We start from the raw sequence: 27,307 nt of genomic DNA, 5'->3' as shown, positions 1-27,307 counted from the left end.
CCGTTTTTTATGGCATCAGGGTAGAAGTAGATCAGGGCAAGGCAGCTGCACTGATGTTACTTGATCTTTCTGCAGCTTTTGACATTGTCTCGCTTAGCCGGTTAATCAACAAACTTTATAAGATTGGCTTACATTCGAAGGCTTAGCAATGGTTTGGTTCCTTTTTAAAAGAAAGATCGTACTCAGTTCAGCTTGGCGCTTTTAGGTGCCATTCCCATAAATCTGCTTGCAGAGTCTGACAAGGCTCTTCCTTGAGCCCAACTCTTCACAACACATTCTTGGCTCCATTAGCAAAAAGCGCAAGCAAATGGGTATTTAATGTCTGCTCTCATGATGACAATACCCAGCTGATTATATCGCTAGGGAAGAAACAAGAGGAAACCCAAGGCAAGTTACCGGAATGCCTAATTGAAATAGTCTGATGGATGACAATCACTGTTTAAAGTTAAATGCAGATAAAACTGAGAATCTGCTAATTGCCATCCTGCCATATAATTTGGGATGCCTCTTGGTGGGATATGCCTACCCCTAAGAAATCAGCCAAAAAGCTCGGGGTGATTGTGGATGACACTCTTTCTATGCACGAACATGTCAAGGACACTTGTCGTAAATGCTTCAGCATTCTTAAATTGTTGAGAAGGTTGTTCAATTGGATTCCGATTGCTTTTTTGGAAAACCGTAGATGAGGCTCTGCCTGATTACTAGTCGTTTGGACTATGTAATGCCCTGTTTGTGGTCATGGCAGAATACCTCTCTACGGGATTACAGGTAATTCCAAATGGCGCGGCCAAGCAAATTTGTAACATAGATAGATTCGGTTCGGGATCAGCTTGCCTGACAGCTCTACACTGGTTACCAGTTTGGAAAAGAGATGGCTTTAACCTTCTATGCCATGCTCACAAGCCCTTGTTTAACACTGGACCCAAGATGCTACGGGCTAGAAATTAATTTTATAGGCCTGCATGGAATTTGAGATCCTGCAATTTCGCCCTATGAAAGTCCACACAAATAGGGAAAGTTAGAGCAGGCGGACGCTCATTTTCGTACCTGGCAGCAGTTCAGTGGAACTCTCGACCTCTGGCTCTCCCCCTTATTGATAACCATATTCAATTCAGAAAGAAATTGAAAACATGGCTGTTTTCAGGTTAATGTCCCTTTCGTATTAAGAGAGGGCCTGCTGTTTTTTTTTGCCTAGATGAAACAAGAGGGAGCTTCACAGTGCTGTGATATCCTCTAAGCGATCACTGATGTGCTTTATAAACACCCCTAAATAAAACAAATAAATGCCCCTGTGCCCCGTCCCTTATAATGAATGATGGGATGAGTGAGGTAGGTGGATGTTCATTGGCCGATTATTGGCAGATGCCCATTATTGCACTTTTAAATGGCACCCTAAAACCTTTGAACCATATTAGACCTGTCAGCCTTAGGGTGCTCTTCCCCCATTCATTGTGCCTTCACCCCCCCTATTTTTGCTGATCTCCTTTTTGCTGGCCTTAGTACTCGGGCATTTTACCACTGCTAACCAGTACTAAAGTGCATGTTCTCACTCATTAAAACATTGTAATATTGGATTATCCCCAATTGGCATTTTTAATGTGCTTGTACGTCCCTAGTAAAGTGGTGCCACCTGTTCACAGGGTCTGTAAACTAAATGCTACCAATGGGCCTGCAGCACTGATTATGCCACACACTTAAGAAGCAATTTAAACATGTTTCAGGTCTGCCACTGCAACCTGTGTGTTCAGTTGCAAACTGTCATTTTGACCTGGCAAAATAATCCTTTGCCAGGCCCAAACGTCGCTTTTTAATATATGTAGGTTACCCGAGGGGTAGGCTGTGGACAGGTCAGTGGGCAGGGTGTCATGTATTTAAAATGTAGGACATGTGCTTTTAAGTTTTACATGCCCTGGAAATGAAAAACACAATTTAATTTTTTACTACTGCAAGGCCTACTTCTCCCATAGGATAAAATGTAGTTACTGTATTATGTTTAACAAGGTGTAATTTTCGAATGAGAAGAGGTGCTGAGTTCATGTTCGGTGTTTTTGGATTTGTAATGAAACATTCCAACTTATGGTGAAGTAAATTTTAAATTGCAATTTTGAAATGCAATTTTTAGAAAGTTGGCATTTTCCTCCCTTAGCCATTTAGTGCCTGCAGCCTGTCTCTGGGTTACATGACTGGTTGTAGTTGACAGGTTGCATATATTTTGCGGAGTCACAGAACTATTCTTGGGATTATGGAACCTTAGGAGGCAGGGACTGAGTCATTCTACCACCTGAGTATCCATGAGCCAGGAACTGACGAGATATAGTGTCTCACTTGCCCTACTACTCACTCACAGAGGAACAAGTGATTAGACACACCAGAACACAACACTCCTGACCCTCTCAGGAATCGCGGTTGCAGAACAACCCTTTTGCTCTCACACTCGTACTAAGTTCTGACAGAGACATGCGGAAAGCTTAAAATGTTTATTTTAACTATCGTGCTCTAGTATGCAGTATAAGTGCCACAACAAGTAGGAAAATGCCGAACACAAATACGGTTATCAAAGCAAGTAGTTCGTAAATCATAAATTGAGCTGTCATTATATATGACAGTATAGACTAACCTCCCTCCCCTTCTACAGAAGCAAAATGATTATACATCAGAAGATCTCTACGGGTTAGCAGCAGACCCCATACCTTAGTATACACATATGAATGCTCTACATCTCAGGTGCTGTCACAATCTTTGCCCTGGAAAGGTCCCTCTCCAAGTGTGTGTTACCTATCAGTGCATACCTATATGACAAAAGTAAATGTTACCAAACAACAGCTGCATTTGCGTGTTTTGACTAGGCGCTAGGGCCTGACCAGAACAGAATAACAAGGGGCATTGTTGTTCGACCTTGTCTACATGTTCAGACTAAATCCCAGAAAAGAACAGAACGCAAATACAACAGTGTATGTCTTGTGTGAAAGTACAGTATGGCACAAAGCAAAATATGTCTGCAGAGTAACGTGCACAAAGTGGAGGGTAGTCTGCAATGTGCTCACGCTAGCATAGGGAAAACGACAATGGGCCTGCACGGTATATGTGACAACAGCTTGGCTTTGTGTATTCCTCCCAGTCAGCTCCAACCAATAGCGAGCTTAGGTGTGCCTGAATGGGCAATCACTGGCAAGATAGGAGGTAGGAGCTGGGCGCAGCCCTACTTTCACTTGAATAGGTTGTCTCCTGCCTCCACACAAAGGGCTGCAGAACACACTGGAGTTAGTCTGGAGTCAGTGCAGGGAAGGCGGACACCTGCATACTTCAAAGGGAAACATATAGAACAGGCTTCTCCAACAAGTAGATCATGAGCTGCTGGTAGCTCTCTAGCTCCCTGTAAGCAGCTCTCCTATGTCCTGCCAACCCTACTAAATTAGAAACTTTTGCTCGGTTGAATTATTATACATATATAAAAAATGAGAGTGCGTAGTAGAGATGAAAATTAGTTTATTTTCAGAACTCATGAACTGATATTTGAAAGAAAATGACTGAAGTTTGAAAATATATTTAAATCTGATATTTGTGTGATAAATCATGTGGTATTGAGGTTACTTTTTTCAAATGTTATTACCTTGGTACGAGAAGCATTGTTGCTATGGCTTTTGTGTATTACCCATGTAGAGGTATTACAGATTGACAAAGGCTTTTGAAATTACATTACTGCTGGCAGCCATGTCTGGTCGCTGGTAGTAACTTTACAAATGGTGGCCACTGATGTAACATTGTGTTGTGGACACTGTTACAATACTAGTAACATTGGCAGCTCCTGATGAGTTTCACTGAACATAAGTAGCTCGTATTAAAGAAAAGGTTGGAGACCCCTGCTCTAGAAGCTTATCCCTCACTTCAAAGGCAGTCCTGGGTAAAAATAAAGGACCTCAGACACCAACTCTTCAGTACCCTTCTGTACCTGTGGATACTCTGCCAGAAAGAAGGACTGCTGTGCTGCTGAAAGGACTGCCAATCTGCTGGACTGCTGCTCTAAAAGTCTGCTGCCCTGCTGTGCTGACCTGTGACTTGATGGCTTCTTGCCTGAGTGAGAATGAGTGGATCTGCATCTCTTTAAACCAGAACCCCAGAGGGTCTCCAGGGGCTTGTTGGCTGGTCTCCTGATCTGAAGCCTTAGGTACACATCAGGCTTCCAACAACCATGCACCTGTACCTGGACTCTGCCATCTGTGAGTCTACCCTGCCAAGTGGTGCCACCCCAGTTCGAGTCCCTTGGTAGTGGGCCTAAGGGTCACCGTCAACCTCTGTGGATCCAGTAAAACTGCTGCATATCAACTGCTGTGCTACACAACCTCAAGCAGAACCACTGCATTGCTGCATGGATTGGAACTGTCGCAAAGACGCGCATCCCCTCCAAATCCTCTTTGTAACAGCCACTACGTGAGGCATCCGTGATGCATGCCCTCACATCCCTGGTTGACAGCCTCGACAATGATGCCAGACTCAGCATCACAGCCTTGCAGCTCAATGTTGTACTTTGCAACACAGGCCCCCATCAACAGGATCCTCGAAGATGATGCAGTACCTTGAATTGAACCCTATCAGCACCTCAGAACCGTCGCACTGTTTCGGCTGCACAACGTATCTTCGATGCTGTTCCTCGTAATGGTCTGCAAACCAAGATTTAGGGTACTTTGTTCAGTAGGCCTAACAGGGTCCCTGTAGCCTGTTCACACTTCATCACTGTCGACCTGAACTTATGACTTTGTCCTGGTCCAGCAAGACCAGATATTTGAGCTTTGTGCTTTTTGGTGCTATTTTTGCTGAAATCATTAAAACTGCATATCTCCGGTTCTGCTAATTGGATTTTTGTAGTTCTGGTTTTGTTTTATTTATTAAAAAGTACTCTAATGTTTTAACTCGATGCAGCAGCCTTTTGCTCTATTGTTTGAAGTGCTGTACAAATACCTTTCAGATCGCCTTTAAGTTAAGCCTGACTGCTCTGTGTCAAGCTACATGCGGTTGAGCACAGGTTTAGTTGGGGTTTGCTTGGGCCATACTCTTACAAGGCCTGTGTTTGTGGATCGACCAGAGCTCACACCCCAGTCAAGCAACAACTCAATTTCTTATAAACCTCAATCATGTATTTCTATTTCTATGCTTGATTTATTGCATAAATATAATAGGTAATATGTTGCACAGGAAAACAGAATTATGTAGACAATATCTTTGGTGTTGCAATTTGTGAAGCAGAGAACTGTACAACATGCATCTCATATTGGATGTAAAACCATGATGGCCCCTATGGTTCACCACTTCATAGAATTTCCTCTCGCTGAAGCACAAATTAGATAGGGTAGCCTGAAACATTTTAAAGTTACATGTGGAAACTTTAAATCTGTGTTCTTGCACTATGGGGCAATGATGATTTTGAAACTACAGAGAATGCTCTCAATTAATTGTTTATTATATTTTTATGAGATTATATTTTTAAGATGAGTACATTTAATAGACGCCATGATTACTTTAATCCAAGGTGGTGGAATAGCAAATGAAGTGTGAAGTATTTTCGATCCCTGGTGATATATACTGCCGAAAACATGAGGGATAGTCCAAGAATGTCCCAGTGTGGAAGAGAATGATTTTCAGTACCCCTTAGATACCAGCATCTCACCAATAAATCAAGTTTGTCCATTATAACTTCTGAGGAACAATGACAGAGTGGACCACAATTGCCAGAATATCACTCATCTTATACTCAATGCATGCCATGACGTCAGACACTGTAATCATTTGATGAACGAGGATTCCACCCTTCTGCAAATACGTGATAGTAGAGAATCCAAGCTGGCAAGGAAGGAAACAATGGCGAAAAGCCACCAGCGAATGTGAACTGGGGGCTGAGACTGAATAAGGACTGATCCTCCTGTTTTTGGAACGAGTTACAGAAACTGTAGAAAAGGGGTTTAATGATGAATCTGACAGCACCAAGATACGAATGCAGCAAAGTAAGTACAAAAATGGATATAAATCATTCTATATGTGCCCTAATCGCCAACAATGAACAATTAGATGGGGCATATTATCAAGCACGGCGTTAAAATTATCGCCGCTTTATTGGCAGAAAACTGCCGCTAAAGCGGCGATAATGGGCTTGATAATATGCCCTTGAGAATTCCAATAGAAGCCCATGTTGACACCAAAACATGGGCTTCTATTGGAATTCTTAAGGGCATATTATCAAGCCCATTATCGCCGCTTTAGCGGCAGTTTTCTGGCGATAAAGCGGCGATAATTTTAATGCCGGACCTTGATAATATGCCCCTAGATTTGCCCAAATCCCTGTATTCTATCAAAGATTTTTTTACCTGAAGGAGAAAAAAAATACTTGCAGGTGAGATCACCAGGGTAATCCACATAGGGTGATGGGACTGAGATTAGGCCTGGGCAGTGTACGCTGCTCCATTAGCGGAGTTTGCAGAATTTTCTGCACTCCTCTGAGCATGCGCAGTTCTGAAAAACGCTGCTCTGCTTGCCGATGATAAGTGAGAAAAATCCAACTCTAGACCAGCTCCCAGTGAGATTTTTCAATGCGGATGGTCGTAACCACTCATATTGAGAAACCTTCTGTTGACAATAAAAAGGGAACCTTCTACTCGAGTAGAACATCTACTCAAGTGGCAGAAAGAAGCAGCGCCCTCTTGCCCTGCTCATGGTGCAGTTCATGCTGATTTCCCAGCATTGGATAAACACCCGGCGCTAAAAAAAAGTGTGAACGGCGCAGCCTAATTCACTCTGCCACTTGCTGAACTCCGAGTAGCATGGTGGAGTTTTTTGGTCGCGAACTCCGCCCAGGCCTAATTGAGATGTACTATAGTTTGATGACGAGCTCCCGACCAATCCTCCTCTTTTGTTCTTCTTATTCTTGCTCTCTTTCCTTACAGTAGTGGCAATGACCAACTGAATCACTGTTCTGACTGCAGAGTCATTATTTGGGCCCTGAGGCAGATCTCCCTGAGTAGATGTTCCAGACATGGGAGATTGAGAACTGTAGCCATTGAATCTATCCGGAGTAACATGGTGCCATAATGGACATTAAGGTTTCTAGACCTAACTAAGCAAAGGGACTGACGTGAATTTGAGTCACCATTATCATACCTTCATAAGGGACTACATATATTCTGGGTCGCAGCTAACATGTAGAATTTATAAGTCATTAAGATGACGAAGAAAATCAACTGATTCTTTTAAAGTCAGGTTCAATGATTATCCTGTTGTATCTATCTATCTATCTATCTATCTATCTATCTATCTATCTATCTATCTATCTATCTATCTATCTATCTATCTATCTATCTATCTATCTATCTATCTATCTATCTATCTATCTATCTATCTATCTATCTATCTATCTATCTATCTATCTATCTATCTATCTATCTATCTATCTATCTATCTATCTATCCATCTATCCATCTATCTAGCTATCTATCTATCTATCTATCTATCTATCTATCTATCTATCTATCTATCTATCTATCTATCTATCTATCTATCTATCTATCTATCTATCTATCTATCTATCTATCTATCTATCTATCTATCTATCTATCTATCTATCTATCTATCTATCTATATTCAAACACACACATATATATAGATATATTGAAACAACACTCCAAGTGCCAGTTGTGCACAAAGCAGGTACGGACTCCAAATTTGCTGGTTCTTAAAATAAAGTTTATTTTAGCTTGTGCTGCCCATGACATGTTTCGGCCATGTCCTGTGGCCTTGATCACATGACCACACTACGTTTGTACAGATTTTTAAAGAGTGAAACACAAACCATGTGACAAGTGACGGCACCAGTAGTCATGGGAAAAAGACTGTAGCTTGCATGGCAAATTATATTTTATGCCTTTCCATAATGGTAAACTCATTTGTTCAAGGTAGATGATAATGCATGTAAGTACTTGATGTCTAAACTATATCAATACAATAATTACATATGCAAAACGATACATTTAAAACCTATTTTTATATCCACACTCATATTCATGTTTGTTGTTGAGATTTTCATAGGTAGAGATGGCTGCGAAGATGTATATATCAGGATAGAATAAAAGCAAGTAATTTACAGATAAAATGTATAATTACATATTGTCATGCCAAGATACCATTATTTGGACAATAATGTGCAAATAACAATAGCCAACATCATATTTCTAGGATTCATATTGCACATAATCATGTCTACAGTACAGTGATAATAATCCATGATAAAGTGCTATTGGTTCCAAAGTGCAATTGTGCATAGTACACTAATTAAAGTGCTTTACATGGTGTACTACTGAGATTTCACAGATTTGAGATCCAGTAAATTAAAACTTCTAATTCTAGAAGAATTGAGCAGCTAAGGAAAACCTATTATAGATACAAAACATAATAAGCCAAGATGGGGGGACCCTGTATTGTCAACCAGCAAGGCCATGTTGTGTCATCATGCATGGATCAAAGTATGTTCTGGCTAGGCGATACAGGAAAAAACTGAGCAATTCATATCTAAAGTCAAAGGCGGGTCATGTCAAGCTAGTAAAATTATCATAAATAATTGTAAAGATCCTCGCCAATGTTCAAACCCAATGGGGACATATTCTATAATATATTTAGATTCCAAATGGTGGAGTATTTTCTCACGTTTACCACCTCTTTTGTTTATCTGTACAGCATCGATTACAAAGCATTGAAAACAGCTCAGATCGTTATTATGTGCATATTTGAAATGCCTCGCTGCTGGCTATGTAGAGTCTGAGTTGACTATTGCACGTAGATGCTGCAGATCCTAACATACACTTGCAACTTAGTGCTACCTACCTAGCGTAGGCCACCGTTGAATTGTAGCACATATACAGCGTGGTCTGTTCTGCACTTGTAGTGCCCTTTAAGCTCAAAACTCTCAGTAGAGAAGGCTGTACTGTAGGAGTTGGTATTGATACCAAATTTACATGCACGTGTTACATTTTTTAACGCTTTGGTGACAGCCAGCTGATTTTGTTAACTGTTTCGGGACTTGTTTTGACCAAACCATTACGCATGGAAAAAGCTTTGCAAAATGTAACAGTAGTCCTCTCTGGGAGCACTTGTCTAAGAGTGGCATCAGTGAGGCCATTGGTGATTGATTATTGCCCTGATGTTGGTAGCCTGTTTACTGTATGTGGTAACTAGTCTGATTTTCATTTCTGGTGTAATGGTGCCTGATAGCACTTCCACAGGCTCCTTCTCCCTGCTTGGATTCAGTAGCATGTTCCTGTCCTTACTATTGGCTTTCTTTAAAGCGATATCCCAATTCACTAGGCTTATAACCTCTTTCCATTAACCTCTGTTTGGCTTCTAACTGATGTTGGACAAAGTCCTTCTCTGTTCTACATGCCCTACGTATACGGAGAAATTCTCCATATGGAATACTTGTGATAGTATGTTGTAGGTGAAAGCTGTGTGCGTGCAACAATGAATTTCTGGCAGTAGGTTTTTCTGAATAAACAGCTTTCAATTTTGTCTTGCTCTATATATAACCTTACAGCCAGAAAATTGGTTGTTTTATCATCAATGTGTGCTGTAAACTGCAAATTCAAATTATTGACATTGATTTTCTTTACAAATTGCTCTGCCTGTAATGCTGTCCCTCTCCATATCAATTAATCAATCAATCAATCAGGGAGTTTATAGAGCACGCTACTCACCCGTGAGGGTCTCAAGGCATGGGGGAGGGGAGTGTGCAGCTCCGGTTCAGGCGAAGAGCCAGGTCTTGAGGTTCTTCCTGAAGGTGTGCAGGGTGGATGAGCTTCTGATGTTGACTGGCAGTTCGTTCCAGGCTTTGGCTGCGACGTAGGAAAAGGCTGTTCCTCCTGCTCTGGTTCTGCGGATGCGGGGGGCTCAGCGAGGGCGTGGGCGGGGGATTGGAGGTTCCTCTTGGGTACGTGGAAGGAGAATCTTTTGTTGAGGTACTTGGGTGCAATGTTGTGGAGGGATTTGTAGGCGTGGGTGAGTAGTTTGAAGGTTACTCTCTTCTCGACGGAGAGCCAGTGGAGGTCTCTTAGGTGTTGGATAATCTGTTCATGCTGTGGGGTCCCGAGGACGAGTCTGGCTGCGGAGTTCTGGATGGTTTGGAGCTTGCATAGGAGAGTTCTGTTGATTCCGGCGTAGAGAGCGTTGCCGTAGTCCAGTCTGCTGGTTATGAGTGCGTGGGTGATGGTTTTTCTGCATTCGTGGGGTATCCATTTGAAGGTCTTGCGGAGGATCTGAAGGCACTTGAAACAGGTGGGGGCGATGGAGTTGATCTGGCGGGTCATGGTGAGGGAAGAGTCTAGGATGATGCTGAGGTTCCATGCATGGTCTGTCAGAGTGGGCGGGCTCCCAAGGGCGGAGGGCCACCAGGTGTTGTCCCAGGCAGAGGTAGAGGGTCCGAGGATGAGGGCCTCAGTCTTCTCTGAGTTGAGCTTCGGGCAGCTGTTTTTCATCCAGGTGGCGACGTCCTTCATTCCTTCCTAGAAGCATAGTCTGGTGTCGTTGGAGTTCTTCATGAGGGAGAGGATGAGCTGAGAGTCGTCTGCATAGGATACTATGTTGAGCCCGTGTTGTCTGATGATGGTGGCGAGGGGGGCCATATAGATGTTGAAAAGCGTGGGGCTTAGTGATGATCCTTGGGGTACTCCGCAGTTGATCTCTGTGGGTTCGGAGAGGAAAGGGGGATCTGATCCTTTGGGTTCTGCCATAGAGGAAGGAGCGGATCCAGGTGAGGATGGTTCCTCGTATCCCAGCGTTATGGAGTCTGGCAGCGAGAGTGCAGTGTGAGACGTGTCGAAAGCTGTGAAGAGGTCTACTAGTATGAGGACCGCGGTGTGTCCCTGGACGAGTAGCATGCGGATGTCGGTGGCGGCGAGGAGGGTGGTCTCGGTGCTATGGTTGCTGCGGAACCCAGACTGGGAGGCGTCTAGGATGGAGTTCTCTTCGATGTAGGTGGTCAGTTGGGTGTTTACGAGTCTCTCTGTGACTTTGCCTGCAAGGGGAGAAGGGACATGGGCTGGTAATTCTTCCGGTCTGTCGGGTCGTCCGTGGGCTTCTTGAGGAGGGGTTTGACTTCCGCCCCCTTCCAGTCATCTGGGAAGAACGCCGGATTCGAAGGAAGAGTTGATGATCCGTCCTCGTTCGGGTGCGATGGCGGCGGTGGCCCTGTGGTAGATGTGCGGAGGGCGGGGGGTCCTTGGGGACTCCTGAGTGGGTGTTCCTCATGGTCGCCGTGGTGAGTTCGATGGTGGCAGGATTCCAGGTAGTGATGGTCATCTCTTTGTCAGTGGTGGGGGCGGTGTCCGGCATCTGTTGGCTGAAGTTGTCGTACAGGGCCTTGATTTTCAGATGGAAAAAGGAGCTGAGCTTGTTGCAGAGTTCCTGGGATGGCGTTGCGTCTGTGACTTCGCTGGGGGGTTTGGTGAATTGCTGTATGACGTTGAAGAGTTCTTTGGCGTTGGATTCTGTTCTTGATGAAAGTCTGCTTGGTGTCTCTTATGCGCTGGTGGTAATCTTTCAGCGCACTACGGTAGATGTTGAGGTCTTCTGTGGTTTTCCGGTTATGTCAGGACTTCTCTTGGCATTTGCAGGATCGCCTGGCTTCTTGGAGTTCGGTGGTAAACCAGGCAGCTTTCAGAGGTTCTTGTTCGCCGGGTTGGGGGAAGGGTGCGAGCTTGTCGGCGCAACTGGAGATCCAGCGTTGAAATTCTTCGACTGCTGCATTGGCGTCCGTCTTGGTGCAGGGAGGGTCTAGGAGGAGGGTAGTGTTTAGGTGCATCTCTGTGATCTTACTCCAGTTTCTTTGTGGCGGACGCGGGGAGGGTTTGGTGGTGGAGTTGAAGGTGAAGTGTACGCAGTAGTGGTCGGTCTAGAGGAGCTGCGAGGTGTGGCTGAAGTGAATGTTTGATCCTCCTGCAAAGATGGGGTCCAGGGTGTGTCCTACTCTGTGGGTGGGGGTGGTGACGAGCTGCTTAAGTCCGAGGTTGGAGAGGTTGTCGAGGAGGGTGATGGAGTCAAAGTCGCTCCGGTTGTCGAGGTGGAAGTTAAGGTCTCCGAGAAGGATGCAGTCCATAGAGGTGATGGTGTGGGGTACGATGAGGTCGGCAATAATGGTTGCGGACTGGGTGCAAGGTCCTGGGGGTCTGTAGGCAAGGATGATGCGTAGAGTGGTCCTGGGGTTGGTCTGGATCTGAAAGTGGAGGTGTTCTGTGTTGGAGTGGAGGGTCATTTGTGTTGGTGGTGTGGAGTCGCAGGGAGGTTTTGTGTGCGATAGCGAGTCCTCCACCCGGGCGGTGGGGCGGTCCCTTCTCTGGATCTGTATCCGTCGGGGATGGCGGTGGTGATGTCGGGGGTGGAGGCAGCATTAGTCTAGGTTTCAGTGAGGAAGGCGATGTTGGGCGAGAGGGTGTCGAACAGGTCCCAGATCTCTACGGCGTGCCTGTGTAGGGAGCGTACGTTGAGGAGGATGCATGTCAGGGCCTTAGTAGTGCCGGTGTCCAAGTAGTCTCCTGAGTTCTAGGGGGCACTGTTGGTGGTGAAGAAGCGTCAGCAATGTCTGCAGGAGACTTGCCCTTGGGTGGTGTTAGGTGCCGCTCTTTGGCAGTCGTCGTGTCTTCCGGGGTTGAGTGCATGGAGGGCCGGGGTGCTGTATTGGCCGGGTTCTGTAGATCCAGGGTTCCTGGTGCTGGCTGCGGTCAGGTCGCAGACGGGCTTGCCTTAGGTGTACCAGCGTCATGCCTGATGCGCGAGTCCGGTCGTGCAGCGGTCGCCATTAAGTAGGGGAGGAGGACCAGACCGGAGTTAGGGAGGCGGGAGCGGGGGTAGTGTCGGGGGGAGGGGCCGCAAGGGCAGCAGTGGCGGGAAAGTAAGTGACAAAACACGGAGGCTCAAAAACGTACACAAAATGCCAGGGTACAATTCAACAATCAATATGAACACAAAGGAGGAATCAAGAGAGAAAAAACAGAACAGCGGGCAATGTGGCGCTGGGCCGAGCTGTCCGCAAGAACTCTGCTCACGGAGGGGCTCTGCACCTGGGCGATGCAGTGGTAAGGCGGAGCTGCTGGGAAGACTGCTGACCTGGACCAGAGGTCAAGGCTTCAGCTAACAAAAACATTATCGATGTATCTCCACCAGTGTACCACATGTGATAAGTCATTTTTGTGTACCACCTTGAGGACATGCTTGTCCCACCAGCCTATATGTAAACATGAATAGCTGGAGGAGAAGTATGCCCCCATAGCCACACCTCTCAGCTGTTGGAAGATGATGTTATCAAACATAAAACCGTTATTGTGTAGACATCAATGTATCATATTGAGAACCATATGGTCTTTTACCAAGATAGTACTCAACAGCCTTAAGTATGTCTGGGTGTGCAATACTGCTGTAAAAGGCAGTAATGTCCATAGTTGAAAATATAAAATCACTGGACCATGTTTGTTCATTAAGTTTTGCAGAAAATCGCTGGTGTCATGAATATGTGCCTGGAGGCTAGTTACAAATTCTTGCAAATAGTAGTCAACATATCTGGGCTCATTTTAGCTGATATAATAGGCCTCCATGGCACTGGTAACTCGTTTTTGTGCACTTTTGGAATAAGGTATATCGTCAGTATAATGGGAAAATCATTATTTGAAAAAGCAAATTCATCTTTGGAAATCAGACCATCCCTTTTTCAAAGCACCAAATCATCTTTGTAGTTCTTACTCATCTTTTTCACTTGAGCCATGTTGGATTTTTTATAGCATGCTATATCATTCAAGTGCCTGTATGCCTCTTTTTTATAGTCGGCTATACGCCATAGCGCAGCGTTTCCCTCCCTACCCGATTTGTTTGATGTTTCGGAATAGTTGGGTGCATTTTGTTGATGCGATTAAGCTTTTTTAATTCGTCAGTAACGCGGTCGTGGAAAATATCTACCGCGTCTCAAGGCATAACAGGTACTTGAAAGGGCTGTGGCCAGACATGGTAAGCTTGATCCCCTCAGAGTTAGCAAGGGCTTGCGTGTTGATCGTGTCATTAGTTGTACTGTTGCTTTCTTCAGTCAATTCGCGTAACGTTCTTAATAGTGGAACATCTCCTGATTGTAACTCAGTGGTCCTGATCTGACTTATTACTTGTTTTTTCTTGTTGGTATCTTCAGTATGTTGTTTAATTGTATAATATTTTGTTAACTTCAACTTTCTATAAATTTATAGACATCCACTCGTGTTTGGCAATAGCTGAAATTACTTTCCAGGCAAAACGACAATCCCAGAGCCACTAGTTGTTTTTCTGCTTGACTTAATTGGATGTCAGTGAGATTGATTACAGTTTTGTCTATTGACTCCAGCGTTTCTTCCATCTCTGATTTTGTTGCCTTCTTCCTCTTGTGTTTGAGGCATTTTTGTCTCTCGCACCTTCTGACGTTCCTCCTTTGTTTTGTGATGCAATTGTATTCCTCGGTCATAGGGATTGTTTTCTCTCCCTTCTTAAAAAATCCAATTCTTCTTATAGTGTCAAATGGCCCAGGTCTTCCTGTTGTCCTGACCCAGCTGTTCCCCAATTTTCTGATTCTGTTTCACTAGGGACCGTGCTGGCATCAGAAGTACAGATATTAGTCTCACTGCCAGTTGCATTTTATTCCTTCTGGTATCCGGTCATTTTATTGGTGCCCTTTTGTCTAAGTAAGTTATCGAATTTGCGCGCAAATGTAAACACTTGGCCTAGCTCGTAATTATTTTTATCATGTTCAAATTAGAATGCCTTTCTGGACTTAATGACTTCCTCTTGTTTCCTCAGACGATCTTTCATTTCTTTTATATTTTTTCGATGAAGTCCTTATTGCTTAGATGTTCCGATTTGCTCAATTCATTATTGATACGAGATATTTCTTTCATATTGCTTTCACGATCAATTTTCGAGAATTTAATCAAAAGACACACTTGCCTCATCGACGCATCCCAATTGCTTTTCGCCCATTCTTTTAATAGGAGCGGATTGGGATTCTCGAAACTTGGCGCTACCGTTATACGCTAACCCCTCGGTATCCCTCCAACTTTATGATATTTCTCCAATGACTTGATCGCTCACCATTTAGTTAGTTCGCTTTTGCTGTTCTTTTTCAGTGCTCTCAAAAGGCTTTTGACATCATTGTTAGTGGTCTGGTCATTTTTGTTTGTTTTGCTACCCCCTTCCGTTATTTTAGGTGAATTTAAAAAATAATTCCAAAGCCACTGGTCCTCGCTCACGGAGTGCGTCTTCGGACATTGCACTGTAATATGATGCCTTTACTGATAACGGACTGTGTAACTGCTCAAACAGTCCGTGACCGCACTTTAGCACCTCCCCTCATGCTGTGTGACTATTCACTTACCGCATGTAGTAAGGCGATCTCATGAGTTCTCCGACTCCCGTAAATCGACACTAACACTGCTAGTGATATATATGTATGTGATATTTGAATGCGCAGAAGCGCTATGCACAAGTTAGTAAATTGTCAAGGTGCTTCACACAGCGTCGGTTTTGAGGTGCTACTAGGCTGCAATGTGAGGTACAGTGTCACTGTTGAGGTGGCTTTTGACTAAAAGGCTTGAGATGTGATGTCCTGCATCAGGAATGCATCGAGCACCGGGAGGTTTGCGATCAATCAATCAATCAAGACATTTGTAAAGCGCACTACCTGTGAGGGTCTCAAGGCGCTGGGGGGAGGGGCCCTGCTAATGTTCGAAGAGCCAGGTCTTGAGGAGTCTTCTGAAGGCCATTAGGTCGGTGCCGTAGGTTGGTGGGGAGGGTGTTCCAGGTCTTGGCGGCGAGGTGGGAGAAAGATCTGCCGCCGCCGGTCGTTCTTCGGATACGGAGGATTGTGGCGAGGGCAAGGCCGGTGGAACGAAGCTGGCTGGTGGGGGTGTAGAAGCTGCGTCGTCTGTTGAGGTATGCTGGGCCGGTGTTGTGGAGAGCTTTGTGTGCGTGGATGAGGAGCTTGCATCGGGGATGCATTGTGCAGCGTCTGTTCTGGTGAGACTGTAAGCTGCGAGGGAATTGGGAATTCCTTGCACTGGGAGAATCCTCACAGCAGAGGCGATGCATCGGTTCTGCTCGGGGTTGCACCACGCGTCAGAGGAGATGCGTCGGTTCTACTGGATCCACAGATGTTCTGACAGAGCTCCTTCAGGTCTATGTCTAAGAATCCAGGACTTAGGTGGCACCACTTGAAAGAGTAGGGCTCACAGTTGCAGAGTCCTGGTGCTGGTTACAGAGACTAGCCCTTGGAGTCACTCTGGTGGTCCAGGGTACCAGTTGCAGGCCCAGTCCCTCTGGTGGTCCTGGGTACAGGTTGCAGGCCAGCTCACCTAGATTAATTTTTAATTTCAGCTATGATGGGTTTTAAAAGTTTGCATATGCTGCCTAATGGTTTTTCTGACCATTCTGCTCTGGTGTGAGAAATGTACACTAAGATGTCAGGCGCCAGAAACCCGAGATAGGTGTTTAATAAGTGTTATTTATGAGAACTGGGTGGAGTCCTGTAAAATTGAGTTAGAAAGCTTCCTCAAACAAAACAAGGGGCCTGCTATGGATTGTATAGTTTGGGATGCCAGGAAAGCTTCCCTGCACACCATTGTTAGAAGGTTTCTGCAGAATAGCTCCGTAATTAGTCGAAAGGCACTGGGGAGAATGAAGGATACCCTTTGAGATTACTATTATGACAGACATTTTTTGCTAAACTCTACCTTTGGTCAAAAGCTTTATAAAGAAAGTAATATTGCAGGAACGTTTTTGTCTTGGCAGGGGTGACAGTGGGCTACATGCCACACAAATAAAACAGCTATGTTTTCCAGAACGGGATACTTTGAATGTCGGAGGGCGATACTAAAGAAGTTTTTTTCAGAACAATTTAGTAATATTTATAATCTCGTCCTGAGGTTAACCTGTTTGAATTAAACCCTTTTTTAGACTGTCTTCCCATACCGGCTCTTCTAGATGTAGATAGTGGATTAATAGATAGCCCCTTTTCGCTTATCAAATTAGAGGAGGTAAATCTTATCCTGCCCGGAGGTAAGGTTTGTGGCCCTGATTGATTCCCTGCAGAATTTTGTAAGATCTTTTCAGTGGCTTTAAGCCCTTATTTATTATAACAAAGTGATGTTTTATCTATTACATAAGGACTAGAATGGTTTTATAGCTGGTAGGCTGAGTACTAATACTAATTACCTAATAGAGGCCTTGGATATGTTTCTTTCTAATCAGAGCGCCCACCCCCCCCAACGATTTTTCAGTTGGACGCAGAAAAGGCGTTCAACCTAGTGGTCTGGGAGACTCTTTTCACCATGTTAGGAAAATTTGGATTTTCTCCCCAGGTTACAGACTTCCCTGGGAGGATGTATTTGAGTGCATACCCAAATTAATTTTAAATTCTACAGAGATGGGCTCCATGAGGGTTTAGTGTGGAATTAGGCAGGGCTGTTCACTCCTGCCAATTCTGTTTGCTATTTTCATTGAGCCCTTGGTGAAAGCAATTCGGAATGATATAACTATTCGAGCTCTGGATCCTTTTATGGCCAAGAATAAATTGTATGCAGATGACATCATCTAGGCTCACTTCTAGGGAAGAAGGGTAGAGGAGGTTTTTTGATATTCTCATAGCTTTCCAATTGCTGGCAGGGTATAAGGTGAATAGCTAAAAAACTGATGTCATTCTGAGTAATTGCACCATTGAGGAGCTTCTTCGGGATTTCAGGGACTGCATTCTTGCCCATCCTCAGGGGTATTTAGGGGTCTATTTTAGAGAAGACATAAATGATTTATATGATTTGAACTAAAGACCATTACTGAGTAAGGTTAAAAATCTGTTAACTAGATGGATGTCGTTGCAGCCTACATTGTTGGACTAGTTTGCCTTAATTAAAATGACAATCCTTCCTTTTTTAAATATCTTATTTGCCACAGCACCATGCACTGCTAACTCTAAATGTTTTGCTGAAATAAAACCAATGATGTCTTCTTTTTTATGGAATAAAGCCAGCCCAAGGATTGCACTACGCACTTTATATCATAGCACGGAGGAAGGGGGTCTGGCCATTCCTCGCTTTAAGATGAGTTACTTTGCACATTTTGCACAGTACATGTTCAGATTCATTAAGACAAGTGCTGCGGGCAGTCACCTTCAGAATGACTTAGTGGACAAGATGCTGAAAGAATACCAAATGAGAGACTTGCCAAGACTTGTCAAATACCCAGAAAAAGTTTGATATGAGACTTTGCAAGGACTCCTCAAAAAAAGAGTACAGTTCTATAAGGTTTTTGATATTAATAATAATACCAGCATTTGTAAAGCGAGCAGCTACCTCAGGTGAGGTGTCCCGGCACTGGAAGCCGTCGGTAAGATTAAGCGAGCTATTGCCCAGAATCACAAGGTGCTGGCCTAACCTGCCGCTGGCGATCGAACCGTGAGCCCCCGTGCTCCAGAGACAGCCGCCCTGGCCATTGTACCACACCTCTTCATAATATCCTATATATTTATGTTTATGTTTGGGATTTGTATGGCGCATGGCTGCCCGAAAGCTTCCCAGCACTAGAGAGGTTCTGTTCGTACAGCAATGAGCCTACAAGTACTTAGCGGGGAAACAGTCAGGTCTTTAAGTTTTTCCTGAAGGAGGTGTCATTCTGTAGGTCTCTGATTTCAAGTGGAGGGGCATTCTACAGCTTTGGTAGCAGATGTGCAAATGATCTGCCACCCCATCTAGCCCTGGTTGTCTTGAGGAGCTGTTGGGAGGATCTGAGGTGCCGGGGTGTACCTAGATACCAATTTCCTAAGCTTTACAGGACCTTTATTATTGATGGCCCCATGTGCCATACAGAGGGATTTGAACTTGACTCTGGCATCGACGGGCAACCAGTGTAGCTGTTTGAGCGTTTTTTTAGTAGATACTCGGTTGTTTTTTTTTAATAGGAGTCTAGCTTTGATACGTACTTTGGCGGGCTTAGATACAGCGAGTTGCTGTAATCCAATCGTGAGATTTAAAGGAACTGAATCACAGTTTTTTTCAGGTGCACAGGAATCACTTCAATAATCTTCCGTAGCATTTTGAGAAGCGAGAAGCAAATTCCTGATAGCTTCCTAGATTGACAGTCTATAGTAAGCGTGTCCTCCAGCCAGACTCTCAGGCTTTTTATAGCTTTTAGGGGTAGGTGGATCTCCCATACAGTTGGGACACTGTGCCAGGGGTGCGTGAATGGCCAGATTTCCCAGTATCATAAGCTATGTTTTCCCACCATTCAGCTTCAAACAGCTGTTTGACATCCAGTTTACCACTTTCTTAAGACAGTGGATCAGCTGATGATTGCTTGGATTGGAGCTGTTTGTCAGAGACACTACCAGATGGGTGTCATCAGCACACGACACCACTGATATGCCAAATTGCTGTACTACATTGGCAAGCTGTCGTACATAGATATTAAATAGAGTAGGGCTATGGGATGAGCCCGAGGGACACCACCTGTGATTGGGAGGCAATCTGAGAAACAGTCCCTTTCCATCACTTGAAAGGTTCTGTTCTCCAAGAAGGAGGCAAGCCAGTCCACGGCTTTGCCCTGAATTCCTACTTCCCTTAGTCTCTTTTTTAAGATAGTGTGATCTACAGTGTCAAATGCTGTGCTGAGATCCAGAAAGATAGCAGCTAAGCCACCCTCATCTAGTATCTCCTTTAGCTCCTCTATGACCACCAGTAATGCTGACTCTGTACTATGAGAGGCTCGGAGGCCCATTTGAGTGGGATTTTTTTATTTTATTTTTATTTTACAGAGTTGTATATAGCACGAACTTGACCCGAATCGGGTATCAGAGCGCTGTACATAGCACCAGTTGCATTACATGAGGACACATTCATTTTTTAGGTCGAGCCTACAGCAGCGCATGCGCTGTTGCTCGACTTTTGTAAGTGGGATTTAAAAGTGCTTCCCACCGGCATTTGCTGGCCTAATGCTTGCGTTCAAGCTCGTGTGAACATGCAATTACTTTCACTTTGGGCGCTGATGCACGCGCATCACTCGCGTGTTTGCCGGCGCGCGCGCACGCCTCCACCTCTCTCTCCCGCTGCAGCACCCATCTTTGCATACCCCGCGACCAATGCTTGTTGTACAGTGTAGTACTCACCTACTCTTCAATGTTTCAGCTTCTTGTCCTGTGCACCTGTAATTGCCCTATCCTTCCTCACCTTAAATATATTGTTCACTAATTCTTCGTTGTACAGTCATAGCGCTGGACATTAAACTGAGCCAGTCTTACTTTCTCAGAGTCTCATTGTCCCTGTGTTTTCACTGCCCCCCCTTTCTATTCCTCCACTCTCACAGAACCGCTGCATCGGCACTCCCCTATTTACAAGACCCCTCTTACCTGTCTACCTGTCCCTTCAGTTACCCTTGAAATTACACTCATGCTTTACTGAGTTACACTTTTCATTGCACGAGATTCTTTTTTTTCCGGTGCATAAAGACACACACCTTTCGCACCTTTTGGAATACATTGACTCATTTTCCTGCGTCTGTAATTTTAATCTGTTATTGTTCAAACATGATTTTATGACTTATTTTGTCACCATAATTCAGTTGGCATATTTCCCTGTGCGCACCTAGATCTGGAATCTCACACGTGGTTTTCCATTAATGGTGATTTCTTTCCAAGGCATTTCTGTCTTCCAATAACAGTTCAAGGCTTGTGTTGCGGCGTAGGCCTTCGAAGTAAAGGACAGAATTTGATCTGCGTATCTGAATAGTTTTTCACATATAATTGGCGTGATTTACTGTTCGTTTAGCTATGTCGCCAACATGTTTTTTTGTTTTTGTGTTTTTTTAGTGAATTCAGTGCATTTGCCTAATTTAACAGAAAAAAACTTTGAACATACTCTATTTCACAAAACATTGCTAAGTTCCAGAGAGACAACGCATAGCCTGTCTAGTTATAGTTTGCATACCTATCTTAAAAGAATATTCATTCTCAAGTTTGAATGCGATCCGTGGTCCGTTTGTATACCATAGCATAATTTCTGGTTGGATCTTAAATATCTTTATTCAAGAGGCATATTAAAGATGGCGAAATAATGTTTGTGTGCGTACACGGGATTGCATGTACAAAGGACTAACTACAGCCATAATTGTTATTTTAAAGGTTCAAGTGGGGGTCGATTTACCAGACCTGCGTAGGAATGACAAAGGGACGAAAACAAAAAAGTACAGTTTCTTTAACACAGGTTCTAGTTTAGTGGATTTATTTCCCACAAGACAAGAAAATATTGTTTTATCACCAGGTTCGACCCATACGAACTGTCTTCGAAATACTGAAGTTGTAACTATATTAACACGTAAATATTATAATCAAAAAGAGAAAATGTACTTTCTGCCAGGCTCGGCCAGCAGTTTCTAAAATGCAAAAATTTTTTTGACACTTTTTAACTTTTTTGTACAATTAAACAAAATATGTTTACATGGTAAAAATGAGAGGTATATTTTTACACTGGAACAAGCTATATAAAAAAGATTAAGAAACAAGCACAGTTAAAGATGCACTATTTTAGAGACATCATGTGCACCTTTTAGTTTGAATAGTGGGTGTATCCTATATACAAAGGCTAGAAAACACAATTTGCGTTACAGCCTAACTGCTTCCGGGAACATACCAAAACAAGCATTTGCAATGCAATAGGTCTCGCATTTACACGAGTTTGAGCTATAGGCATTGTAAATGACAATGCCTCTTATAAATGTGTTGCTTTTGAAAACCCAAATAAAAGGCATTGTCATTTATAATGCCAATAGCTTAAACTCTCGGAAATGCGAGACCTATTGCATTGCAAATGCTTGTTTTGTTAGGCACGTGGATGAAGGATATGTGAATTTGGAAACATTGTTGAGCTCCCTAGAGTTAGAGGGAGGGGTCTTTATGGATCCAGCTACTGTAGCCAGAGGGGGCAGGAATGGATTTTTTAAATTGGGTGATTTCTTACAGAATGACAGATGAAAAACTTGGGGTGAGATAGAGCCGTTGTTGTCTTACGAAAAGAGATGGTTGCAGTGGTCTCATAGTACTCTACTCAACGTGTTACGTAAGATCGATCCTAACGATATGTTGACCAAGAAGGAGTTGGTACTGAATTTGTTGGAAAATTCAAGTATTAGGAAGATAGATCAGTGGAATCGATACCTGTTGTCCTGCGTGAAAGTAGACCTGCATGCGCAGATTTCGGTGAAATGGCTCAGTGCAGAAATTGTGATAATATCGAAGGGCGAGTGACGAAGAATCAATGAGTTTAACGTCTCAACCTCGAGAGCAGCCAATTTTTGCACGATGCAGTATTTCGTAAAATGGCTGGTATATCGGCCCCCCCCAATCTTTGCATAAATTAAATAAGAACTACCTGAACCAGTGTTTTCGGTGTGGAATGATTGGTAGTGGCCTGTCTAGTTTGGTTTTGTAGTAAACTCTGCTATTTTTATGAGGGGATTCATAGGTTGTTAGAAAATCTGCTGGGGATCCAACTACCGCAAAACCATGTGTTTGCTCTGGTGGGCTTATGCCCAATGCCAGGAATATGAATAAGAACACAGAAGTTGGTGTATATTGCCATGCTGGTGGCTCGGTCTCTGATTCTTCAGAGATGAAAGTTTGACCTGGTACACTGTTGGGAGAAAATGAACAAGGTAAAGGAACAACAAAGGATGCTTGTGGTAAGGTCTGTCAATATAAAGGCTTTTGGTACTATTTGGAGATTTTGGGTGAGGAAAGGCGGTACAGAGGGGGTGTCAAGATGTTGAAGATTAGTTGCTGTACGCTTCATTTTCTTTCTTTTATATGGCATCTTAATTATTTATGAAATTTCTTTTTAGGTGAATAATTATGTATCTACTTATTTATGATATGCATAAATGGCTGTTTTGAATTCCATGACACTTTCCACCAAATTAAAAAAAATTGCTTCCGTAAGGGCGTTGCTACTTGAAACAAAATGAACTGACACGCTTCTTGGGTACCTGTCACATTAGTCTATAATTGATTTAAAAAAGGAGGGTAACAGTATGATTTCGAGGTGTTGCAAAACACGGACATATACATATACATAATTTTGTATGACACAGAACTGACTGAGTCTATTTACAGGGAAAGCCTGGGTTGGATGGAATGAAAGGGGAACGTGGACCCGAAGGTTTTTATGGGGAGCAAGGTGGCACAGGAAAGCAAGGAGATAAAGGTAAGTGGTTTTTGTAACTAATAACTATTGTCTTTTAATTATATTAGTGGTATGTCTTCTAACAAGGTTTCTGAAAATAGTATTGAGCAGTGGGAAAAGTCTCATAGAGAATCATAGTTGTGCTTAATCACATCCAAAGAAGCCGCACCCGGCATAGGCTAGGGTGATGTGCCCAATTCACAAAGTACAGCTTCTTGAGTTGGGGTACAAGTCTTCTGCGTGGCGTGTAAAAACTACACAGCTGCCTTGTTCTTTTTTCAGGCCTCAATTATTTTTGTAGTACAATGAACTTGACAGTCTCATAGTCCACTGGAGGTGCTCAATGATTTACTGTGCTGTTGATCTGCTGACAGTGGTCACCCAAAGTGAACCCCCAACCTGAATGAGGGAGGCTACTGCCCCATTGTCCTGGTGAAGAGGTAACTGGAGCTGGTTGTAGTAGAATTGTAGTTCAGTATCTCCCGCATTTGTTCCACCAACACCACGTTGGAGAAACTGTCTGATAGCATTTCCTGAGCAGAAAGGTGTGAAGAAAATGGGTACATAGTTGTAGTTCATGATTTGCACTGTTTTTGTTGTCTTGAAAAAAATTGGAAGGGTTTTTGAAACTGCCCATGCAAGTAGGCACAGTGACAGTCCGTAGAGCCCTTTGAGGGGCCAAAACCCCAAATGCTCGATATAAAACAGGGATAAACTATCACAGCATTTATAGACAATGTAACACAAAGTTACACAAGACGTTGATGAACTACCACCCCTGTGCCAGCCAATCTACTGAGTTGTGCTTCTTGAGGTGCATCACCCATTTCCTTCAATAGGCCTTTAATCATCAATACTATGCACAAGGGTAACAAACCCCCATATTTGTGAAGAGCAGCGGTAAAGGTACACTACTCTGCTAGCTCTCTACCGAAGCTCTATGTCACATTTAATTAGTGCCACATGCTCAAACATGTGAAAGTGTGAACTTAGTGACATGCTAGAATAACTCCAAAAATGTGGTTTGAGACTATTAAATTCACACCAACCATGCTGCACAGCTTTTCGCTCTGGAGCACCACTACACATCATTTCAAGGGCATATTTAACTTACTTTCAAGCAGCGCAATGCAGCAAGCTACCTTGCTGAGCTGCGTGAAAGGGAAAGGGTAAGAATCATCATAAATTGCATTCCTGTCCTTTCCTTGTGGTGGTGCACTTCAGGCAGCCTGCGTTACAAGGAGAATTGTTTTTGTGCAGGAAGGCATACTTTCCTGCACAAAAACAATCTCCTGAGGCATTTTACTCTTTTTATATGTGCTGCAAACAATCTCCTGAGATATTTTCCTCTTTTTATGTGTGCTGCAGATTTCAGCACACATAGAAAGAAGAAATAATGAGGAGAAAAAAGGTTTGTCTCCATGTTAAACCATCCTCTGAGAGGCGTAGTGATTTGATACAATCCAGGTTTACAAACCTTTCCAAATCTGGGATTGAGTGATGGCCATGGGTGGAATCATGGGAACGCCCACCCGGAATAAAATGTATTGCAATGCAGCGCGTTCCATTTTTTTTCTAAAGGCACGGACAGCGGCACAATATTGACCCTTGCGTGGCTTTGTAAATATTTACTAGCATTTTACATCATTGATGTTTCACAAAAGTGGTGCAACAATGACGCAAAATGTTAGGAAATTTGGTCCTCGGTGTAGAAAAACAAGAGCCCACTTAGATCATTGAAAGGTTCGAAGAGTCATCTCCCTATGTCTCTGTAAATATCATAGAATGCATCTAATATAATCTGGAGAAGTGAGACTCTGTGTTAGCTTGTACTTTGCCAACCAGCCAATAAAAAGAGAGTGCCACATCAACCCCAACCATTGATGAACTTATGGCTAAGCGTCTGTAAATTACCACTTTCTTGATCCATATTGGTTTGCAGCAATGCAGATTCCTCAGTTGTAGTATCTTGTGAAGCCCAGGTCTGTGAACACTACAATTAAGAAGTAATGTCAGTCCTAGTTGGGATTATGTTAGTGATGACATCTTAGTTCATGAGATCATGGTTGAGCAACACCATGACAGACTTTGAACTGTAAAAATTGTGAGTTATAGCAATCTGGCATCGAGTTCTTCGGATACCAGTTCTCTCCTGATGGAACATACACAATTCTGAGCAAAGTAGCAGATGACAAAGCTGGTACCAGGCCCCTGTATGTATCCAAATGTAAAGGGTGTCTGTGCATGGTGACCTACTGTAGACATTTCTTCAAATACCTAATATTTCTTACAGAACAGCTAGGCAACCTACGACATACAATGCCTTGCAGTAGATAGAAGAACCCTACCAATTATTTAAAATATGGAAAGATGCCTTTCTAGCTGATACTCTTTTGAAATACTTTGATCCGCATAAAGACACCAAAGTGATAGTTTTCACAAGTCATGCAGGGCTCTAAAATTGTCCTGTTCCAGATGCACCCATTGAGTTTTTCATCCTTATCCTTATTGTAACAAAAGTTATTATCTTAGTGAGAATAGTGATTCTGTTGGAGTTTTGTCATTTTCACCTCAACCAATATGGCCACCAGTCACCCATAACCTTCCATCATAATCCCCTTCTTGCTCACTTCCATAGACATCCAGGAAAGTACCTCAGAAAATCCAAACATAACCTCCAAGTCCACGAACACTGATTCAATGTGTTCTACAAGCCATGGTCACCAACCTACTGATTATTTGTTTAGAGATCCCTTGCCTACCATGCAAGTAGAGCATGTGCAGACAGAAGAGTAAGTAGGGCTCACACGTGATGGATCAAGACCACAACCAATGTCCCGTAAATTATGCCAGAGAGGACACCTCTGCTCATGAGTGCTGGTATCTTGTGCCAATGGCTACTGACAAAAACAAATGGAAAAGGCCATGCATGTATCAGAACCATTGCTCCTATGAGGCAAATAGAATTCTTGTGGCCATATTTAATGTCTAGTGGGAATTATCATTGCCAAATGTGGTTTGTTATTCACTGGAACACTACTGTTACTCCTAACAACTAACACACCTTTAATAGGATCCTTGTTGTATATAGAGCTCAGATCAAAGCTGGATCAATAGGACGGTATAGTTTGCAGACATTGGCACTCATATTAAAGCCCTGGTGAATGGGTGCTTGGTGTGCTGTGCGCGAGCACCCAGGGACAGGACCGCCCCAATCATTACAGAGGATATCCCAACCATTCCTTGTGCAAGTAAGAGCGCTGATCTCTTCAGCTTACTTGGGTTGATTTCACAAATACACTCATTACTTTGAGGACAAAATTGTCCAAGCCTCTTCACATTTCGAAGTCATACCTAAACTGGTGAAATGTAGAGGAATCATCAGGCTGGCGAAGGAACTCCAGACTGACAACATTTCCTGATCTAGGACCAGAAATTCACAGAATGCCTTGGATCTTTTGGAATGAAACGTCACACACACACATCACAGCCAGATGGTTGCAAGCGATTGCTTTATTCAGCAAGGTGATTTGCACTGCTGGTGGCAAAAGCTAATATGGTCATTTATAAAAGTATTAGAGAATGGCAAAACATGCATCACATGGCCACCAATTGGACTGCCATGAGCATATGTCGTGCTAGAACTAATTTAATCAGCTATCATCCATCCTTACATCAGTCCAGCAATTTCTTGGGAGCTAAACAACTACAGGCAATCGAACTACAAAGAGACCAGTCAGAAGCACTACTGCCACTAGTCCCATCTTTAAGTTGGGACTTGATCTTCACGCTTGACTGGTACCCTGAAAGCAACTTCCTAATGTTCTTTAAACCACAGCCTGGGACACCACAGTAAGAAAAGGTACACTAGTCATGAATCAATGAAATAGGCAAGAGATGTCCCACAATCTGGCATTTCTTTCAAGAGACAAACACAAATCCTGGCTGTCCTCTTATTGCAACATAGCCCACTTTTTCTAGACACAAAGGTGAAGGCAACTGTTATTTTGAAACATAAATGGACAGCAATCAGACATTGAAAGCAAACAATCAAT

General features: G+C 43.4%; 1 protein-coding gene across 1 annotated transcript in view; it reads left to right on the top strand.

Moving 5' to 3' along the window:
* COL21A1 (collagen type XXI alpha 1 chain) overlaps positions 1 to 27,307 on the top strand; it is a 268,022-nt gene that overhangs the window by 204,054 nt on the left and 36,661 nt on the right. The window contains exon 25 of the mRNA XM_085610868.1: positions 23,183 to 23,273. Coding sequence (XP_085466994.1) covers positions 23,183 to 23,273 — 91 coding nt within the window. The remainder of the gene's footprint in view (positions 1 to 23,182; positions 23,274 to 27,307) is intronic.

The sequence above is a fragment of the Triturus cristatus genome, chromosome 6 (genome assembly GCF_964204655.1).
Source record: "Triturus cristatus chromosome 6, aTriCri1.1, whole genome shotgun sequence".
Lineage (NCBI taxonomy): Eukaryota > Metazoa > Chordata > Amphibia > Caudata > Salamandridae > Triturus > Triturus cristatus.
This window is presented reverse-complemented; position numbering and strand designations above follow the sequence as displayed.